Here is a 20385-nt window from a genome sequence, read left to right as displayed (position 1 = left end):
ATACATAATGGATTCATTATGTATTGTGTGACTTTGTGTAATTTGATAGAGTAAACGTCTATTCCTAAGTGGAAAGAAGGACTTATGAGGGGCTTGAGACAGGCTTGACTCCACGGTGCTCAGAAGAAAGAGGTGTTTGTTTATTTTCTTTAACCATCTTGCACGTGATCTATTCCAACGTCCTCTCTCTCTTAAGTACCAGGCACATTACCTGTGACAAGCGAATCGACTCTCACTATCACTCCTAGCGATCGGTTACTAGCAAAGGTGCACCATGTGTCCCGCCAAAGCAATCGGTGCAGATCCACTAGACAAACCAGCAGGTGCTGAAAGGGAAGCACATGTTAGTGAGCGATGAAACTCCACGTCCCAAAGCCAGGGCGGTTCGAAATACCGCAGGCGCCACCGGGAAAACCCTTCTCTGCACTCCTGAGGAGTCTGGGGTTTCTCAGAGTTGGAGAAGCAGGTAGGGGATGGGGCCTGGGGCTGGGAGGATGTGACAGAGGGAGCAAACAGAGTACAGGACCACGGATGGAGAGCAAAGTGTGTCTCCCACAGAACAATGTCCTGTTCACAGTAGATGTTTCATTTCCTTTTTTTCCCCCTTAAGATTTTACTCATTTATTTGTCAGAGAGAACAAGCAGGGAGAATAGCAGACGGAGGTGGAAGCAGGCTCCACTCGGGGCAGAGAGCCCGTTGTGGGGCTTGATCTCAGGCCCCTTGAGATCGTGACCCGAGCCGAAGGCAGATGCTTAACTGACTGAGGCACCCAGGAGTCCCTAGATGTTTCATTTGTTTAATCAATGGACTAAATGGATATGGAAGAGGTCAGTCCAGAAACCTCAGCGTTTTGGGTCCGTCTCTGTAATACTGCAGTAAGTGCGACAACACAGTAAAGCGCTAGTTCATCGACGGTGAAATTAGCGAAGACGTGAGGAAGACCCATCCTTACTCCGAGAGACCCCCGTACACTTCCCAGGGAGCTCTCTGGCAAAACAGCTTTCAGATGCCCCATCGCCTCACTGTCTCCCGGGGAATTATTACAAGGAAATAATCAGATGGCAAAAAAATTTATCTATAAAGATGTTGATTTCAGGTTGATAGCATTATAAAACTAGGAGAAAAGAAAAACTATATGCACAGGGGCGCCTGGGTGGCTGTCTGTGAAGCATCTGCCTTCCGTTCAGGTCATGATCTTGGGGTCCTGGGACTGAGCCCTGGGGTGGGCTCCCTGCTCTGAGGAGAGCCTGCTTCTCACTCTGCCCTTCACCCAACTTGTTTTCTCTCTCTCTCTTTCCCAAATAAATAAATTAATTAACCTTCCCCACCCCCCCAAAGAAAAACTATATATACTTCACAAAGAAGTCTTGGTTAAGCTGGACACGGTGCATTCAAACACTGGGATATTCGACATAAAAATTCTGAATTTCCGATTCTTTTAAAACCTGGTGTATCTGGGGAGTCCAGGCCCGCATTCCTAGAGGGCAGCCGTTGGCCGGGACCGAAAGCTGACACGTCTCCTGACACAACATGGAAAGCTCACCTCTGCTTCCTACCAGGCCCCATCCAGCCTGCTTGCTTTGTTTTCAGAGACGGGGAAGGACGGAGGAACGAGTGCGGAGCCCGTAAGCCAGCGTGACAACGCGCTCTTGCCGGCTGCTAGGCTTCCGCGCGCGCTCAGTCTACGCTCCGAGTTCCGAACAGTACCTTCTGCGGCTTCGGGCATCAGAATAAGAGTTTTCTCAGCGAGCCCCCACCTCTCACTCTCGGTCTGGCCGTCAGCTGAGACTCCGCCCTGCGCGTGTCCCCTCCTGGCCGCGGCTTCCACGGAGGCCTCCGGAACGCACATGGCCGGAAGCTTTGGAACGTTCCAGGTGGTCCGGGCGGGAGCCGCGGCCGCTTTCTGATTCGGGTTTGCCGTGTCTCCTTCAGAGCCTGGAGAGTCTGGTGGCCCAGAACACCACCGGCCCCGTCTTCTACCCGCGGCTCTACCACCTGATGGCCTACGCGTGCATCCTGATGGGGGACGGGCAGAACTGCGACCTGTTCCTCAACACGGCCCTGCAGCTGTCCGAGACGCAGGGGAACGTGCTGGAGAGGTGCTGGCTGAACATGAGCAAGGTAGGCGCGGCCGGCCGGGCCGGGACAGCCGCCTCCGGGGCCGCGGGAGCTCGCGGCCGTCCGGCTTCCCAGGCCCGGAGGCCTTCCCGGCCCGTGTGGGCGCGGCGGGCCCGTGCGCCACCCCGTCTTTCCCTCGCGGCCTGCGGAGCGTCCCTCGCCCTCCGTGGCCCTCGCCGCGTCCCCGCCCTGCCCCCGGGCCCGCCCTCCTCCGGAGCCCCACGCGGCGCCCCCCGCGCCCTCCCCGGGCTGGTTGCGCGCGGGCGGCCGGGTGGGGTCAGCGTCTGTCGGTGGGCACGCGGGGCCCCGACGCTCGAGGGCCCGGACCCGCGCTGACCCCGGCCCCGCCCTCGCTGACCCCAGCCCCGTCAACCCCGTGCTGACCCCGGCCCCGCCCGCGCTGACCCCGCGCTGACCCCGGCCCCGCCCGCGCTGACCCCGCGCTGACCCCGGCCCTGCCCGCGCTGACCCCGGCCCCGCCCGCGCTGACCCCGCGCTGACCCCGGCCCCGCCCGCGCTGGCCCCGGCCCCGCCCGCGCTGGCCCCGGCCCCGCCCGCGCTGACCCCGTGCTGACCCCCGCCCCGCCCGCGCTGACCCCGTGCTGACCCCGGCCCCGCCCGCGCAGGAGCGCTGGTACTCGAGCTCCGAGCGCACGGACGACCGCTGGCCGCAGACGCTCGCGCGCCTCCCGTCCTGGGAGAAGGTGGCGGCCGGCGAGGCGAGCGCGCAGGACGTGCAGAAGAACAAGTTCCTCATGAGGGTCAACATCCTGGACAATCCGTTCTAGCCCCGCGGACGGCAGCTCTGGCCGGACGCGAGGACCCGGTCCGTCCCCTTCCCCGCTGCCCCCAGGCTCCCGCGTCCCCCGCCGCTCCCGGAGGGTCCGCAGGGCCCGCGGGGTCACGCCCTGCCCCCCTCGCCCAACCGCCCCTTGTCCCCGGCTCGCCCAGCTCACTGCGGCCCACGCGGCCCGTGCGGGGACAGACACGCTCCGGGTGAACCCATTAAACCGACGGTTACTCACGCGTCTCGGCGTCCGTCTGTTGTGCGCGCAGCAGCCGCTCGGTGGAACCGGGTTTCGCTGCGGTTGAAACACCAGCGGCTCCAAGGTGGGCACAAGCGCAGCTCAGAGCCCGCTTGTTTGACCTAAGAAAGTGACCGCGCTCGGGCGCCGGGTCCGTGGGTGAAGCCTCTGCCTTCGGCTCAGGTCGTGGTCTCAGGGTCCTGGGATCGAGCCCCGCATCGGGCTCTCTGCTCAGCGGTGGGCCTGTTTCCCCCGGCCCTGCCTGCCTCTCTGCCTACTTGTGATCTCTGTCTGTCAAATAAATAAATAACATCTTAAAAAAAAAGGGGGTGGGGAGGCGGTAGCACTTAGGTGCGTGTCCCAGACGCAGGGAGCCACGTGCAGACAGTCTCTCTCCTGCTCGCAGACAGAACAGTTGTTTTGTGTCAGCTTTTCACAGAGAGTGAGCGAGAGCACGGCTTTGGGGATCCTGACCTGAACCCGGCGCAGCCCCACGGGCGCCACAGACAGCAGTGTTCTCAGTGGCATTTCGTGCCCCTGCGTGTGTGGGACCCATCGGGACCCAGCCCACCGCCGCACGGCCCAGCCCCTGTGCCGGATCCTCCCATGGGCCCCAGTGGCAGTCTCAAGCAGGTGCCCCAGGATTTCCACTCGTGGGTTCCAGCCGTCTTCTGGTCCCGGAGCAGGTTCCCCTGGAACCTGTACAGGAGGGACCTGCCCTCCTGTAATGCGCGCCCAGATTTCTCCCGGTGACTTCCACAGCAGTGCCCCCAGGCCGGCATTTCTTTCACAGGCCGGTATCTCACTGTCCTGCTAAGTGAGGGTATGTTTTTCATCCTGGTGGCACAGCTGTGCTGCGGAGGCCTGGGGGCCTGGGACGGTGGGAAGACGAGCAGCCTGGGAAATTACAGGGTTGAACTCCAGCCGCTCTGCCGCACACAAGCTTTATTCCCGTGGCTTGTCTCCGAACCTCCCTGTCTCCGCACACGTGTGAGGCTCGCAGGTGACAGAGGGGAAAGGTGTTGGAAAAGACAATGTGCCGTCCAAGTAAAAAACGTTATTTGACAGAGGACTGCTTTTAAAATAAACACATCCAAGGGTAGGGGCGCCTGGGTGGCTCCGTGGGTTAAAGCCTCTGCCTTCGGCTCAGGTCATGATCTCAGGGTCCTGGGATCGAGCCCCGCATCGGGCTCTCTGCTCAGCAGGGAGCCTGCTTCCTCCTCTCTCTCTGCCTGCCTCTCTGCCTACTTGTGATCTCTGTCAAATAAAATCTTTAAAAAAAAAAAATACATCCAAGGGTAACCTGCATGGGAGTATCATCCCTTTCAAAGCTTTTGGGTCATCTGGAAGCTGGGGACTCGCTACATAAAAATTACTTGTTTTCTTACTTCATTATTTCGTACATCATTGTATTCACTTACTCATCCAACAAACACGTCTGGACGAGTCCCAACGTACCAGGAACTGATTACCGAGGGGAGGCTGGGACACAAAGACATAAAGGGCCGATCCTTGCCCTTGACCAGCTCATGAAGCCGTTAGAGGAAGCAGGCCACCAGTGAAGCCCCCGCCGTGGGCAGGGTAAGAATCGAGTGGTTGGGAGCAGCACCCAGGAAAGCCTCTCAGAAGACTTAGCTGAGCTGCCTCAGAAAGGAGTCCTTTGGGTTCCATTGTCTCTTCCTGGTGTAAGGGCCTGCCCCTCCCAGGGGAACGTGCTTGTGGACCCCGGATGTAGGGGCGGGGCAGGCCAGGTGGAGATGTCCAATCGGTGCGGCATGTGTATATCCACTAGGGTGAATTGAGATCCGATTGGCCACCTGTGTAGGGGCGGGGCTCAACCAACCGCATAAAGGTTGCTGTGCCAGGCTGGCGGGAGAGGAGGAGAGCTGTAGCTGGAGCAGAAGGAGGGAGCACAAGGAGGAGTCGGCGGAGTGGAGGAGCTGTCACAGCTCTTGTAAGAGCTAGAACCGCCGCCAGTGGTCCTGCCACCAGTGGTCCCTGCGTCCGCAGTCTCCAGCCACCTGCAGCCTCCAGCGCCTGCAGCCCTGCCTCTGGTGGTCCTGCCTCTGGCGGCCCCAAGCCACTGCCTGCAGCTTCGAGCCGCCTGCAGTCCTGCCTCCGGCAGCCCCGAGCTGCTGCCTGCAGCTTCCAGCCGCCTGCGGCCCTGCCTCTGGCAGTCCCACCTCCGGCAGCCCCGAGCCGCCGCCTGCAGCCTCCAGCTTCAAGCCGCCTGCAGCTTCGAGCAGCCTGCAGCTTCGAGCCACCTGTGGTCCCGCCTCCAGCGGCCCCGAGCCACCTGCAGCCTTCAGCCATCTGCAGCTTCCAGTGGCCCCGAGCCACCGGCGGCCCTGCCTTCAGTAGCCTGGAGCTGCCGAGACACCAGCAGTCCAGCAGTCCAGCGGTCAGCAGTCCCGACACCTGCAGGCCCTAGACACCAGCGGTCCCGAGACCCCAGCAGTCCGCGGTCAGCGGTCCTGACGTCTGCAGCCCCTGGATGCCAGCGGTCCCGAGACGCCAGCAACCCTGAGATGCCAACGGCCCCTAGCCGCCAGCAGCTTCGCTGCAAAATGCCTTGCCACCCTGAGCCATGAGTGGCCTTGTCTGTCTTCCTCTGGGGGGCAGCCTTGTCAGAGTGGCATCGTGGGGAGCAGAGTCTGTCATCTGGGTTGTCCTCCTTGTCATCGTCGCTGTCATCATTGCCTCTTTGTCATTGGGAGCGGCCTCATCCGGGAAGCGGTCTTGTCCAGAATGGCCTCTTCTTGGGAGCGGCCTTGTCCGGGGAGCAACCTCATAGAGCAGCGGCCTCGTCTTGGGAGTGGCCTCTTCTTGGGAGTGGCTCCGATCATGGAGCGGCCTCATCTAGAGCAGCCTCGTCCGGAGCGGCCTTCTTGGGAGTGACCTTGTCGGGATCATCATTGTCGCCTTTTTGTAAGAGATAGTCCTGACCAGTCAGTTTGATTCTTGATGCTTGGTGCGAAATAAAGTTTTGCTTGACCTTCGCTTTGTATCAGTCTCGTTCCTTTGATCACGGACCCTAACATTTGGGGGCTTGTCCGGGATCAAACGACGAGAACTGAGCCAGCATCGGAATTTTTAGGAAAAGCCTCCGGAGGTATTGGGATCTGAGGTATTGGGGATCAGAGGTATTGGGATCGGAAGCATTGGGATCTGAGGTATTGGGTATCAGAAGTATTGGGCTCCTATCTGTCTGGTTGGAGCTCCAGGGTATAGCCTACCGGGGAGAAGCTGGACGCAGCCATGCTCCCCAGGGCTAGAGTGGATGCAGGGATGCTCCATCCCTCTGCTGATAGATCGACAGGGGATTCGAGTCCCCCTGGGCAGTTGGGGGGTTCGAGTCCCCGTGGGTAGTCGGGGGGTTTGAGTCTCCTGGGCAGTTGGGGGGTATGGCTCCCCTGCCAGTTGAGGGGGTTTGAGTCCCCCTGGGTGGTCGGGGGGTTCGAGTCCCCTGCCTCCCCTTAGACAGTTGAGGGGTTCGAGTCCCCTTAGGCAGTTGGGGGATAAAGATAGCCCCCACCAGTGGCAAGTTCTGGGGAAGAATCGCTGGGTCTGCAGTTGTTTTTGTCTGGTTCTTTTGTTGTCTATTGTGTGGTTTGTTGTGTTTGCAGGGGACCAAGAAAGCCCCCCCCCCCCAGCAGCAGGCTCTGGATGAGGGCCACTGGGGTTGTGGTTGTTTGTTTGGTTTTGTCTTTTTGTTGTCTATTGTGGTGTTTGTTATGGTTGAAGGAATGTGGCAAGCAGAGAGTAAGGGGACGTTGGCTTTCATCTCTCAGTTCCTCATAATAGATGGGGGGCTTCTCCCTCACTCATTTCGTGTGTTAAGGGCTATAACGAGCCACCTGGAGTCAGTCAAATGCTGGGTTGAGGTGTCCAATGCTGATGCTCATTAGAGCTGGGCGTGGAATTTGAGTGCCTAGTGGGCCACTTTTGGTAAGCAGAACTGGCACTGTGGGATGAACCGACCTCAAGACAGACTGTAAGGAATATTCCCAAGCAGCTGCCGAAACTCCCTTTGTTTCGAGGAATTCCTTGCCTTCTCTGGCCTGATGTGGACTGCCTAGCCCCTCCCCCTTGCTGGCAGGGAAAGCTTGGCACCTGAAGTGGAATGGGCCCAGGTGGAACATGAGGTCTTTGGTAACCTGAAACTGTGAAGGGTTGCTTGAATGACAAATGGAGTTAAATTTGTTGGACATCTAGATCCTAACCAAATGGGATGAAGTGCTAGGGCGCTGGTTGCTGGAACTGGGTTTGTACTTTTGAAATCTGCTGCTGAACACGTTCTGTGCTTAACTGATTGATAAATTTGCCATCTAAAGAATTCTGTTGTAACAACTCACAATTGGTTTATATTTAGTCTTCAGTAGAGATTAAGGTATTTCTAAGAGTACAAAATTCTGTTAAGTGTAATTAAGACTGATGGAAGTGAGAAAAGCAACTCTGTATGTAAAAAGTAGGCGATATGTAAAAGTTTGAATCTGAAGAGTGCCTGACTGTGTGAATGTATCTCTATGGCTCCACCGCTTCTGCTACGAAGTCTGAGTGGGCTGCACCCTGAATCTCGTGGGGCGTCATATGGCATAACGGTCATCTACTCCACGGAGTAGCCTGGTCCAGGGTTTATACGGACAGACCTTAGATAAGACGGTCCTAAGTTCCTGCAAGGGACGCGAGCAGGACAGCATCCAGGGACGGCCCTGCTCCGATGGCAGAACAGACCACAGCTGTTCTCTCTGAGCTCCTCCACCCAGAATCTGGGAGATGGAACAGGGGAAATTCTGTGCAATGAATTTGGACTCTGGCTCAGCACCCAGCAGAGGTGTGTAGGCTTAAAGGTGTGCCTACGTGCCTTCGTCCATCGTCAGGAACTTGGGATCAGTAGCCGGCAGCAGGGCCGGGTAGCCTCCCCTTGCTGAGTGTTGCTGCTCCTGGGAGCACAGCCTGGGGAGTGGGCGGTGTGGGTTCAGGCGAGGCAGCACTGCTGCCAGGTGGCCGATACCCACATGCTAGAACATGCATGCCCATGAGCCTCAGCACCTCTGTGTTGGCTTTCAGACCTAGAAAAACGAGAGTCTGAGGGTCCACTTTGAGTCTAGGAAGCCATCTTCCAAGGGGAAGAAAACTCTCTGAAGCTCCATGAGCTGCCCGTCCCTCTTCTCTGATGTCTGGACTTGATGGTCACACAAGGGCCCATGGGAGGAGCTCGGGAGTCAAGGCTTCAAATCTTGGCCATCGGAGGCTGCCAGGGACCTGTCCCGAGTGATACACGTGCAGCTGCTGGCACGTTCCTGAACATGCAGGCTCTCTGCAGCCTCTGCGTCTTTGAACGACATGTCCGTCTGTCTGAAACATCATTCTGTTCCAAGCACTTAGAAACCCTCCACTACCTCCTCCTTTGTACAGAACGGGTATGACCACGAGGCATCAGTAGCCCAAGAAGGCCGGGGGCCAACGTAACTGTGAACAAGAAAGATATGGTAGCTAACCAAGCCTGGACAGATTAAGGTAACAGTAGGGTATGAGAAAGTTCAGCTTCCTCCAGCAAGGGGAGGACGGTTCCATGTTACATAGGGTGTCACGTACACTCATCTGAGAATATCTGGTAAGAACCCTATGATTTCTACGGCCATACCACCCTGAACGCGCCCGATCTCGTCTGATCTCGGAAGCTAAGCAGGGTCGGGCCTGGTTAGTACTTGGATGGAAGACTGCCAGGGAATACCGGTTGCTTTCGCTTTGATCTCCAAGAGGGAATTTCTTGGGATGGTGGGCTACTGCAGGCTGTGGATGCTGCCTTCATGGAGATGGCACAACCTCTCTACGAACTGGCTAAGGGAGGACTCACTATGTTAGAGTGTGGACAGCTGAGGCAGAAGGAGCATTTTGGGAATTACAAAGAGCCTTACTGTGTGCCCCAGCATTGGCCATCCCAGATGTTACCAAGCCCTTCCACTTGTATGTGGATAGAAAGGCAGGGCTGACTAAAGGAGTTTTGACTCAGACTCTGGGGCCTTGGTGAAGGCCAGTGGCCTATCTTAGCAAGAAACTAGATCCAGTAGCAGCTTGGTTCCCCCCTTGTTTCTGCATAATTGCTGCCATGGCCCTCCTGGTCAAGGATGCATGCAAATTGACTCTGGATCAAAATCTCATATTGACCACCACCCACGTTATCGAGGGCCTTCTCTGGACTCCACCAGACCGGTGGATAACAAATGCCTGAGTCACGGGGTATCAGGCCCTCCTCCTGAATGAAAAAAAAAGTGATCTTCTGGCCCCCGGCAGTGCTAAATCCAGCCACATTGCTACCAGAGGTGCTGGCTGACCACCCACACGACTGCGGGAAGATCCTAACCCAAGTCATGGGAAGAAGGCCGGATCTCAGAGACACTCCCCTCCCGGATGCGGAAATGACTCTGTTCACAGAAGGGAGTAGTTACATGGTCAGTGGAAAAAGGTATGCGGGGGCTGCAATGGTTTCTCCTGAGCAGGGACTCTGGACGACAGCCCTGCCACACAGGACCTCCGTGGAAAAGCAAAACTGATTGCATTCACCAAGGCGCTACAGATGGCCAAGGCCACGGGCACTAATTGGAAACTACAGTGTGCCTACTGGCCCCAGAGCTCTGAGCAAGGAGAGAATGAACCAGACTCTCGAAGAGACCTTGACAAAGTTAATTCTGGAGGCTGGCGGTGGATGGATGGATCTCCTTCCTTTTGCTCTCCTCAGGGCACGATGTACACCCTATTTAAACAAGGTGACACCATTTGAAATAATGTTTGGGAGGACACCCCCCCCCCCCCGCTCTGTCCTAGGCTACAGGAGGTTGCCCTAGCAGAAATGACTGATCAGTCTATACCCCAGTCACTGCAGGCATTACAGTCTGTCTTAAAAAGAAGGGATCCAAACTGCCCACACTGGGACAGAGACAGTGGTGGAACCACATCCCAGGGACTTGATTTGGATACGTCACTACCAAGTGAGGAACTTGAAGCCTCGCTAGAAGGGACAATTTACTGTTATCCTAACCACCCCCACGGCAGTAAAAGTAGAAGGTATTAGGGCCTGGGTTCATGCGGGTCACGTCAAACGAGCCGAGAGTAAGGATGCCCCCCAGAGATGGCAGCGGCAGCTGACAGACCCTGTTGACCATGGACTAAAAACTAAGACTAAAAAAACTGTAAGTTTATTGTTGCTATACTAAAGAAAATTGGGGCGATAAAATGTTAGTTTTATATGTTCAATATAAGATAGAACTATCTGAAAAGTCAAGGATTTGACTAATCTCCAAAGAAAAGGGGGGAATGTAAGGGCCTGCCCCTCCCAGAGGAACGTGCTTGTGGACCCTGGATGTAGTAGGGGCGGGGCAGGCCGGGTGGAGATGTCCAATCAGTGCGGCATGTGTATATCCACTAGAGCAAATAGAGATCCGATTGGCCACCTGTGTAGGGGCGGGGCTCAACCAACCGCATAAAGGTCGCTGTGCCAGGCGAGCAGGAGAGCAGGAGAGCTGTGGCGGGAGCCGAGGGAAGAGTCCGTTGGGTGGAGGAGCTGTCACAGTGGAGCAGGTGGAGGGCAGGTGGGGGGCACATGGGTGGGTGTGGAGGACAGCCTCGCGTCAGCCCCTCTGGGCCAGCAGACGCTCTGGAGGCTGCCCAGCCCTGGAGTGAGCCAGGCCCCCCTCTCCCCTGGCAGAGCAAAGATGGGCAAGGCTGGGAGGTGGACGCAGGTGGACAGGAAGAAGGCAGGGGTTCTTGGAGGTGCAGCCCCCGAACTCCCAGACCGCGCTGGGAAGATGCGCCGTGGCACTCACGCAGCCCAGAGGGGAGTGTGTCCGGCTGTACAGGAACCCTGCACTTCCGGCCCCCAGCCTGCCTCAAACCAGTTATGTGACCTTCCTGTCACTCTCCCCACATCCAGAACACACACTGGGCGCCGTCCGGGCCTGCTTCCCACCCACAGGACGGGCGTGGGCACGTCCCCTCTCTGGCCAGCAGATGGCAGCGCCGCCTCCCGCTCTGGCCGCGGTCGCAGCGTCCGCGACCCTTTGAACCGCTTCCGCGTCCAGGGCAGCCCCCACCCCGCCTGCAACACCACGGGAGCCGGTGTGTCCGGCCAAGAGTTCCCCGGAGAAGGCGCCGAATCCCTGAGGCTTCAGGAGCGCAGGGAACGGAGAAGACCGGACATCCGCTTCTTTCTTTAAGCACGACCTTTGACCCCCCTTCCCTCTGCAGGTCGCTGGAGGCCGGGGCTCTGTCCCCCTCCTCCACCGCCAGGCCGGGGGCGCAGGGGCTGGGCGCGCGGGAAGTGGGCGGGAAGAGCTCGCAGATGGCGGGAGGTGCTCGCGTTTCCACAGGCCCCCGAGAGGTTGGGACGCGTCGTGCACTGAGCGGGTGAGACGCGTGGACCCTCACGGAGATGAGCGAAGGTGACCCGCAGGGGCTCTGGGCTCTGGGCTGGGGCCGCGAGGACAGGCCCGCGAGGACCCGTCTGCCTGGTCGTTACCGACGCGTGGGTCCAGGACGTCTCTGAACAGGATCCCCGCACGGCCAGGCGCCCGTTTTGTGTCCTTGGGCAGGGTCACCTCTTCGTGGGCAGTTCCCTCGTTGTTTTTTGTTTTTTAAGATTTTATTCGTTTGACAGACGGAGACCACAAGTAGACAGAGGTCGGCAGAGAGAGGGGGAAGCAGGCCCCCTGCTGAGCAGAGAGCCCGATGCGGGGCTCGATCCCAGGACCCCGGGATCATGACCCGAGCGAAGGCAGCGGCTGTAACCCACGGAGCCCCCCAGGCGCCCCCGGTCCCGTGTGTTAAACGGGGACGGCAATCCCGGCCGGCTTTACGGGCTGGTAGGAGTTAGTTCAGGTAAGCTCCCTGCAGAGGGAATAAACCCAGGATTTGGGGGAGAACCACACAGGGCTTGTGGGAGGACGGCATGGAGAGACGCCACCCTGACGTGGCTTTCGACGTTCCTCGGAAGCTTCCTGGGAGACAGCCGGCCGGGCCGGGGAGCCTTGCCAGGCTGAGGTAAGGTGTTCAGGCTGGAGAAGCGGTTGTGGCAGCCACAGGGAGCCTGGGCCTCCCTCAGGGTCTGAACCGAGCTCCGGAGCGCGCGGGACCGACGTCGCTCGAGGCCGAGGACCGGGCGGCTGAGGGGCTGCGAGCTCCGCGGGGGACGCGGTGACTTCCCCGAGGACGGGCGCGCCGCCTTGTTTCAGAGACTCCGTTCGGGGAGCGCGGGGTGGCAGCGGCGGCCGCGCGGACGCGGGGGGACGCGGTGCGGGCCTGGAGCCGGCGCGGCCGCCGCCGAGGGGTCAGCCCCGTCGGAGACGCCGGAGGAAGCGCTGAAGCCGGAGGAGGACGCTCGCCGGCGGCCGGCACGTAGGGAGAGGCCCCGTCCGCTGGGGACGCGGCGCTCCGAGCACTTGGTCATCCTGGGACCCACCGAGCCACCTGTCGCCGGGGCCACAGCCCCGAGGCCCTCAGGAGCCCCCGCCCGCGAGCGGCTGCCCGTCTCTCCGCGGTGCTGCCGCTGCTCTTCTCGGGCCGTCTCTCCCCCGCCCACCCGTCCGTCGCTCTTCGCACCCGCTCCCCCCGCCCTCCCCACCCCCTCCCCCGCCCTCCCCAGACCCTCCTGGCCATCCTCACTCCCACCGCTCTGACGATCCTGCTGGTTGGTGACGGGCGTCCCCGACAGCCACCTAACAGGTCTCTGGCCGCCACCCCACAGGCGGGCAGGTGCGCTCGCTCCCTACGAATTCCCGCTCGCTGCTGCTCTGCTAAAGCCCTTTGCCTTCAGGGCGGCCACCCCCGTTTCTCAGCCTGGACCGCAAGGCTGTCAGGGCCCACTCCCTGCCGAATCCGACGTGGCCATCGCGCTGGCCCCTCTCTCCCCCAGCTCGAGGCTCTGGGCTGTCCCCTCCGACTGGAACGGCCTCCGCCGGTCCCGAGAGTGTGTGGGGGCACCACGGACTGAAAGGCAGCCGGCTCCTGCGTGGTCTGCCCCGGGGCTGTCCGACAGAACTCCCTGTGCTGAAGGAAAGCTGCTGTCCCCGCGTGTGTCCCGTCCTCTGCACCTGCAGCTACCAGGCACCTGCAATGTGGTTAGTATGACGGAGGATGTGAACTGTAAATTCTATTTCACTTCACGCAATTTTCATGTCAGTGGTTGCATGTGGCCACTGGCGACCATAGGGGCCGTGCACTAACTTCATTGACCTTAAAATGCCAAGGCAGAACCATCAAAGATGGACCGGGAGCATCTGTAAAGAGTAATACCAGCTTGGATCGAAGGGGAATCACTAATACGTAGGAGAACACGTATCACGTTGCATGGGCTACAATTCTCGTCGGGATGGATCTCTGCTGGGAGGCCTGGGCGGCTCAGTCCGTTGAACGTGCAGACGTTCGGCTCAGGTCATGATCTCCGGGTCCCGGGATCTGAGTCCCTGCTCAGCGGGGAGCCTGCTGCCTCCCCTGCATGTGTACTCTCTCTCTCTGACAAATAAAATACTTACACAAAAAAGATGTATTTCTCCAATTAACGGGATTCCAGATACCAAACCAGTGCTTGACAACAGCTCTGATGTCCGTCCGATGCCAGGTCACACACTGGCTAGCCTGCTTTATACTTCTACCCTCCTTCCTACCCACCCTTGGCCTCCAGGGGAAGGGACTGCCTTTTGCAATGACTTGAACACATGCCTGTGGACGGGGAGGAGGAGGTGGCGTGCAAGGGAACCCTGGAAAAACCCAGAATGAACTGAAATGGACAAAATGTACACAAGGCACCCGAATCTCTCATCTTCCTCACGGTATCAGCCCCGGTATTTCCAGCCAGGTGTGGGCACACCTGCTTCCTCCTCCTTGCGCACCCTCACTTAGCCAGCAGAAGTCATTACTCTCCGCACCCCTGCGTGTCCTGAGGTGTCCGTGTCTGAGGGGTTCAGGCTGTGCCTTCTATACGTGCTCCTTTCTCGGGGTGTGATGCTGTTCCACAGGCTTGGCCCTGGAGCTTCCCTGCAGGGAAGGACTCCGCGTGGTGTGGACCTTGCTGGCCACCAGCACCTACTTGGTCCACAGATATTTTACATTCTTTGGGACCAAAACGCCCAGGCAAACTTTTCAGAAACTCGGCTCCCTCTGGCAGAGCAACTACCTTCAGGAAAGGCTTCTGGGCAGGAAAGTCCAGGCCTTTGACTCTGATAGAAATGTCCAGATGCGTTAGAAACAAAGCCTCTGGGGTTCCATGGGGCCCGTGAGAGCAAGAGCTTCTTTGTTCCCTGCTCCACATTCCTCCGGGTCTCTTGTACATTTTAAGAGATTCCCTACAAAATGAAGTAAACATATTTCTTTTATTGAGTGGAAAGACACTGTTGTTAAAAAACAAAAAAACAAAAACAAAAACAAAACCCTAAGAAAGAACGAGAATGGATCTAGAGTCAAAGTTCAGTGTCCTCGGAGTCTGTGGCAGGCGAAGGCAAACCTCGGGCCCTCAGCGAGCTGGCCTGAGCTGGGCCCTGTCCCCCATTCCCTCAGCAGAGTGGCGATCTGGGCACAGGAGCCCAAAGTAGACCCCGTGTGTCCGCCACGCAGCACTGGAGGGCAGGGCTCCGAAGCAGACGTAGGGATGTTAAACCTGCCAGACTTCCTCGTCCCAACTGTGGACATGAAAAAAAAAAAGAAAAAAGAAAAGAACCAGCCCTTCCTCTTCATGCTCAGGAGCCCTGCAGGCTGGGGCCACGAGGCTCCCAGCAAAGGAATGACGGACCCAACCCAAACCTGAGCCAAGAAGGGACAATGGTCCCACACCCTGTCTGCAGGAGGAAAGGGAAGCCGGAAGCAGCAGCTCCTCAGGGACTTGGGGGCTTGAAAGGTTTACGTCCTTGTGAGCACAGCCAGGGCCTGCAGGTGCGGGGGCCTCCGCCAGCCTCCGGCCCCCCCCACCCCCTGCTGTTGTTCTTACAGTCCAGTCCGTGGCCCTTCCGCCAGCCGCAGGGCCTTCAGAAGGATGTGGTGGGGACAGGGAGCCCGAAGGGAGCTAGAAGGCCACCACCATCGACCCCTCCGACTCCCTTTCCAAGGGGGCTTGTCTCATCCGGCGCCGCTGCCCCGGGCTGCAAATTTTTCAGTCACGAGAGCAGGTGACGCTTGCAGGAGCACTTGGGTCAACAGAAACAAGACAAGTAGAACAAAAGCCAGGAAGTCAGAAATCGTTTCCAATATGGTGCATCGACCCGAGAGCAGGCTCCCTAGGTGTTACCGGCTGAGGGCCTGGGGCTTTCTGTGCTTGCACAGAGGCTGCTCCGAACCACGCTGAGGGAAGAAAACAAATCACAGAGGTCCGTGGTCCCGTCTTTGTTTCGGACACAGGCATGACGTCACTGGAGCTGTGTGTGCATGGGTCCTGATCCGAAGAAACCGTTTGTAAATGCCATTTTTGAGATGGGGGAATTTGAATATGAACAGGTTTTAGATGATATTAAGGAATTCTTTTTTTTTTTTTAAAGATTTTATTTATTTATTTGACAGAAATCACAAGTAGATGGAAAGGCAGGCAGAGAGAGAGAGGGAAGCAGGCTCCCCGCTGAGCAGAGAACCCGATGCGGGACTCGATCCCAGGACCCTGAGATCATGACCTGAGCCGAAGGCAGCAGCTTAACCCACTGAGCCACCCAGGCGCCCCTTCTTGTCGTTATTTTTTAAGACAGATTTTTTTTGAGAGTGAGCGAGAGAGAGCACAAGCAGGGGCCCAGGGAGGGGGACACGCAGGCCTCCTGCTGAGCAAAGAACCCCACGTGGGGCTCGATCCCAGGACGCTGGGATCATGACCTGGGCAGAAAGCAGAGGCTTAACCTACTGAGCCACCCAAGCGCTCCTATAGTCAAAGAATTGTTTAAATGTGTTTTTTAAATTTTAATTCAACTAACATACAATGTATTACTGGTTACAGAAGTACAGGCTGGTGATTCGTCAGGCGTACAAAATCGCAACAATCGCAACGTGAGCCCTCCTTAGTGTACATCCCCAGTCACCCCTCCCCCACCAGCAAACCTGTTTGATTAAGAGTCTCTTATGGTTTGTCTCCTGCTTTCGTCCGGTTTGATTTTTCCTTCTCTTCCCCCATGATCCTGTCTTGTTTTTCAACTTCCTGGTATCGGAGAGATCATAGATTTGTATTTCTCCGATTGACTTATTTCTCTCAGCATAACACCCTCTAGTGCCATCCACGTCGTTGCAAATGGGAAGATTTCTTTTTTTTTTTTTTAATGTGTGGTTTTTCTTTACACGTTTCCGTTAGGGGTGCCTGGGGTGCTTTGTCAGTGGGCATCCGGGCTCTTGGTGTCCGCTAAGATCTTGATCTCTGGGTCATGGGATCAAGCCCGCGTCTGGCTCAGAGCTCTTCCTCTACCCCTCCCCATGCTCTCTTAAATAAATTAAAAAAAAAAAGTTTCTGTTAAATGTAATAAGACATTACGGTTATGTAACAAAATTTACCTATTTTTAGACATGACCAAAGAACGTCAGGTAAACGGACATGTTTTGGGATTTGTTTTCAAATAATTCAGAAAAGAGGAAGAAGGAGAAAGGGGCAGCTGAAGCGTCACTGAGGCGGATGTGTGGAAGTGGGTTTTACCCTCCCCTCTCGTGCCAGTTTGAAATCCTTCACAGAAAACGTGGATATACAGGGAGAACGTGAGTGTGGGAACCCGCCATAGAGACAGACGGGCAGTGCCTTGCCTCAACTCCACCGACGACACCTGCCACCGTCCTGCCCGGCAAGAGCGCTCCCTCCGCTGTCCCAGGCACTCGGGGGAGGATGAAGTCATCGGTTCTTCACCCCAACCGGGCCAGCACGGCAGTCACCCAGAAGGATGAGGAGGGAGCCTCAAGGGGTGGCGGGGGGGGGGGTTAGAGAATCTGAGGTTTCTACTTAAATACTGCCAAGCCCGCCCGCCTGGGGCTGGGGCCGCCTCAGCAATCACGAGTGTGTATTTGGCTGGTGCACTCCCCGTGCAGCCTGGAAACCAGAGCCCCCGTGGGAGCAACTTCCCCAGACCCAGTTCCCGGTACTCTGCCTCTGTGTGCTGAAGGAGGGTCTCTCTTCCTGGCGCCGCATCACATGATCGCTGCATTCCCGTGAGATCCTCTCCCACGGCCGGCCTGAGCTCCGACCCTCTCCCACTCAGGAAAGCGTGAAGGCTGGCCAGCCAGCCGCCTGTGCGTCTGTGGTAATTTTAGCAAGTTAATAAATCCCTAGAAAACATCATGGCTTATAAGACATTACAGCGTTTGTTTTTTTAAAGATTTTTATTTATCTGACAGAGCACAAATAGAGGCAGGCAGAGAGAGAGAGGAGGAAGCAAGGCTCCCTGCCCAGCAGAGAGCCCAATGCGGGGCTCGATCCCAGGACCCTGGGATCATGACCTGAGCTGTAGGCAGACACCCAACAACTGAGCCACACAAGCACCCTCATTACTTGTGACACAGCTCTCAACAGACTGTCACCATATTTGTCTTCCAAACTGAGTGTGGCCCCTGGTCCCTGTGTCTGTACGACACCGCCCTCGCGTCAGCCCCACCGAGCTCCTCCTGAACACGAGGACTGCCTTTCAGGCACGTGGCACATTGACTCGAATGAAGAAGTTCTTTTATTTATTTGCTTATCTTGGTGAGCTAGGTCACAGGGCAGTGTTTCAGAACAAGCCCAGTCCTGCCTCTCTGGAACTAATCGCTGAATAACCTCAGGCAAGGACTACACCGCAAGCATGACACGCTTTCTACAAGTGGGGTGAAAAGTTGTCCAAGCAGCATGTGCACCGTGCGACGCAGCGTGAGAAATGCCGAGTGCCGGGCCCACGGCGAGCGCTCAGTCGGTGCTGGCTGGCGCCGTTATGCCCCGTCAGGCCTGCTCTGTGGCAAGGGCCTGGAGCTTGGCTGCTTCATTTCAGTCTCCCTGGCCGGCACAGCCCCTGGGGCAGGGCCATTCTCATTCTAAACGTGCTTAAGGAAGGCGTCCACCTTCCCACCCATCGGCGCTCACGGAGCCCCGGCTAAGCAACAGGTACTGGTCTGTGCCCTGAAGATGGAGCCGTGAGCCGGAGCCGTGCTCTGGGGCTCGTGCTCCCACGGGCAGAGCTGGCCAAGCACACGGCAGTGGGACGCAGGGGGCCGGGGAGCCGGCCGAGGGGGTGAGGCGGCTGTTCTGCACGCGGCCGAAGGTCTCTCTGAGGGGAGCGGACGCTTACAGGAAGTGGGTGATTAAGCCACCCAGACAGGCGCCAAGTGCAAGCTCCAGGCCGAGGGGACGGCAGGTGCACAGGGCCTGAAGCGGGCAGTGCATGGTGCTCCTGAAGAGTGAGGAGCCCAGTGCGGCCCGAGGGGGACAAACGGTAAAGAAGGAAGACACGACACGATTCAGTAATTGAAAAAGATGTATTAAGATATTCACAAAGGTACAACAATTCTGAAGAAGGGAAAAACAAAAAATAATAATGAACTAGATGGGTTTTCCCGAGCTGGATACATTTCACTGAAAACCGAGAGGTGGTCTGGGATTTTCGTCTCTTAAGAAATGCCTTCTGGGTGTCCCCTGATCACATGGAATGTTAAAAGGTCTCGTCCTGCCACTAATAAGGCACAGGAAGAGCAGCTCTGCCAGCTGAGAGCAACCCCACCATTGTCCTCTGCAGCAGGCACAGGCACACTGGGACACAAGAGGAAGGGCTAGGAGGCGTCTGCTGCCAGGGCCAGGGGTCTGGTTGGGCGGCAAGGGGGCCGGGGGCCAGCGGCTGTTGCTAGAGCGGGTGCCGAGCTCTCAGTTTTAATGGATTCCACGTACTGGGGGAAGTAGGGGGTGGAGTAAAAATAAAAAAAAGAACCCCCCCCAAAAACCCCACCCCAAACTTCAAAACAGTGACAGAGACGGGAACCCCAGAGTAGAAGTGCTAATAACCCTACCCTGATTCACAGAAGTCTAGACTATCTTCAGCCTCTTGAGACACCGGGAAGCTATCACAGAGCTATGACTGACGGCACGTCTTGCCAGACATGCCGGAAGCTCTTCCAAAGAGGATCGTCTCGTGACAGCTCCGGGTGCCACAGACTGGCTTTGTAATGACCCCATTTGTGCCCACTTAAAAGGAAAGGAAACTCCTCTCCTTCGGCTGGACGGAGACCCTTACTTCAAGCAGGAAGGACCTGGGCGAAGAATGTTAAGCAGTACTTCTTACTCTCCAAATGCTACCCAGTCCTCAAGCAAGGCCTAGGCTTCCTACGTCAACGGTGTTTATGGTATGGATCTGAAAGCATCGAGGAAACGGTGGCCTCGGCATTTACCCTTTGCTGGTCTCACTGTGCCAGATCCACAAACTGAGAGGGTTAGGGTGTAACATGAAAGTCGGTCTCACAACATACAAAGCGAAAGACCACCCTGTATTCTAGAGAGAAAAACACCAAAAAAGACTTCTCAAGCTGTGTCCAAGGGGCACGCGAGATGAGGTTTTCCAACTCCTACAGCCCAGCAGGGGTGCCGACACTGGTCAGCGTCTCTGCTCTCCGACCACGATAAATGCTAAGACTGGCTAAGCCCTTAGACCACAGGGCCACGTCTACTGGAACACTAAGGATCTGCTACTGTCTCCACGAAGGCAAACCGCACGTAAATGACAGCAACAGGAATGTTTTGGACTTTTCCCAACTGTAAATGACCCTGGAAGACAGCACAGAACAGCAAGGCAGTTCATATATACGTAGAATCATAGCATCTTTTCGTCATGCAGCACTGGCTCCCCGTATCAGATTAAATAGAATGTTTATACATATCCTTTATACAATCTTTTTCTCCTCCCGTGAATAAACGTGTTTGTCCTTGCCCAGCTCTCCCAGGCCACACGGGGTTTGGGCTCCGTTTTCTGCACAAGTGTCCCATTTCATTTATTTCTTGCTTAGGGTATGTTCTGGGTCTTCTCTTAATTCTTCCGGATGTCCGCATACACCACAGACTCTGACTTGTTAATCTTGTCACTGTGATGTCCACCAGAGTGGTCTAACTGCGCATATATGACTGGGCCCTGGAGAAGAGAAAGACAATTAGGGGTTTAGGAAAACCGGGGGTCCCTCCAGGGGCAGGTGCAGAAGCAATCATTGAAGAGGTAACATTAGGGTTCCAGCGTCGTGAGTTCCTCCTTTTAGACGTCTTGGAGGAGACCTCTTAGGAACAGCGTGTCC

At 57.0% G+C, this 20385-nt stretch overlaps 3 protein-coding genes and 1 pseudogene across 10 annotated transcripts in view; 3 read left to right on the top strand and 1 right to left on the bottom strand.

The window, feature by feature from the left end:
- The window catches only part of ADCY10 (adenylate cyclase 10), a 69405-nt gene extending 66058 nt beyond the window's left edge, over positions 1-3347 (top strand). For 3 of the 5 annotated variants that reach the window (XM_032318046.1, XM_032318044.1, XM_032318043.1), the window contains 2 exons: positions 1934-2122; positions 2746-3229. In XM_032318046.1, coding sequence (XP_032173937.1) covers positions 1934-2122; positions 2746-2907 — 351 coding nt within the window. In that variant the 3' untranslated portion in view covers positions 2908-3229. Of the gene's footprint in view, positions 1-1591; positions 2123-2745 lie in introns of those variants that run through there. The other 2 variants (XM_032318042.1, XM_032318045.1) reach the window with 2 other exon arrangements.
- A 403-nt stretch (positions 3348-3750) lies between these two features.
- Positions 3751-5742, top strand: LOC116576689 (vegetative cell wall protein gp1-like). The gene is made up of 3 exons (XM_032319173.1): positions 3751-3777; positions 4970-5539; positions 5580-5742. The coding sequence occupies exons 1-3, from the start codon at positions 3751-3753 to the stop codon at positions 5733-5735; spliced, it is 753 nt and encodes a 250-aa protein (XP_032175064.1). The 3' UTR covers positions 5736-5742.
- Positions 5743-8777: 3035 nt separating this feature from the next.
- LOC116576817 lies at positions 8778-8896 on the top strand (annotated as a pseudogene).
- A 9676-nt stretch (positions 8897-18572) lies between these two features.
- MPZL1 (myelin protein zero like 1) overlaps positions 18573-20385 on the bottom strand; it is a 53563-nt gene continuing 51750 nt past the window's right edge. For 3 of the 4 annotated variants that reach the window (XM_032318749.1, XM_032318748.1, XM_032318750.1), the window contains one exon: positions 18573-20228. In XM_032318749.1, the coding sequence (XP_032174640.1) occupies positions 20127-20228 (102 nt within the window). In that variant the 3' untranslated portion in view covers positions 18573-20126. The remainder of the gene's footprint in view (positions 20229-20385) is intronic. The other variant, XR_004280172.1, reaches the window with a different exon arrangement.

This window comes from Mustela erminea, chromosome 17, assembly GCF_009829155.1.
Source record: "Mustela erminea isolate mMusErm1 chromosome 17, mMusErm1.Pri, whole genome shotgun sequence".
Classification (NCBI taxonomy): domain Eukaryota; kingdom Metazoa; phylum Chordata; class Mammalia; order Carnivora; family Mustelidae; genus Mustela; species Mustela erminea.
Note: the sequence above shows the minus strand (reverse complement) of the source record. Positions and strands in the feature narration are given on the sequence as shown.

What these genes read in the sequence shown, in the direction of transcription:
- LOC116576689 (XM_032319173.1), top strand. Translation starts at nt 3,751, where the DNA reads ATGGGCCCCAGTGGCAGTCTCAAGCAG. An exon ending in CCAGTGGCAGTCTCAAGCAG is followed by an intron (nt 3,778 to 4,969) that starts GTGCCCCAGGAT and finishes CCACCTGTGTAG; the next exon opens with GGGCGGGGCTCAACCAACCG. An exon ending in GACACCAGCAGTCCAGCAGT is followed by an intron (nt 5,540 to 5,579) that starts CCAGCGGTCAGC and finishes GGCCCTAGACAC; the next exon opens with CAGCGGTCCCGAGACCCCAG.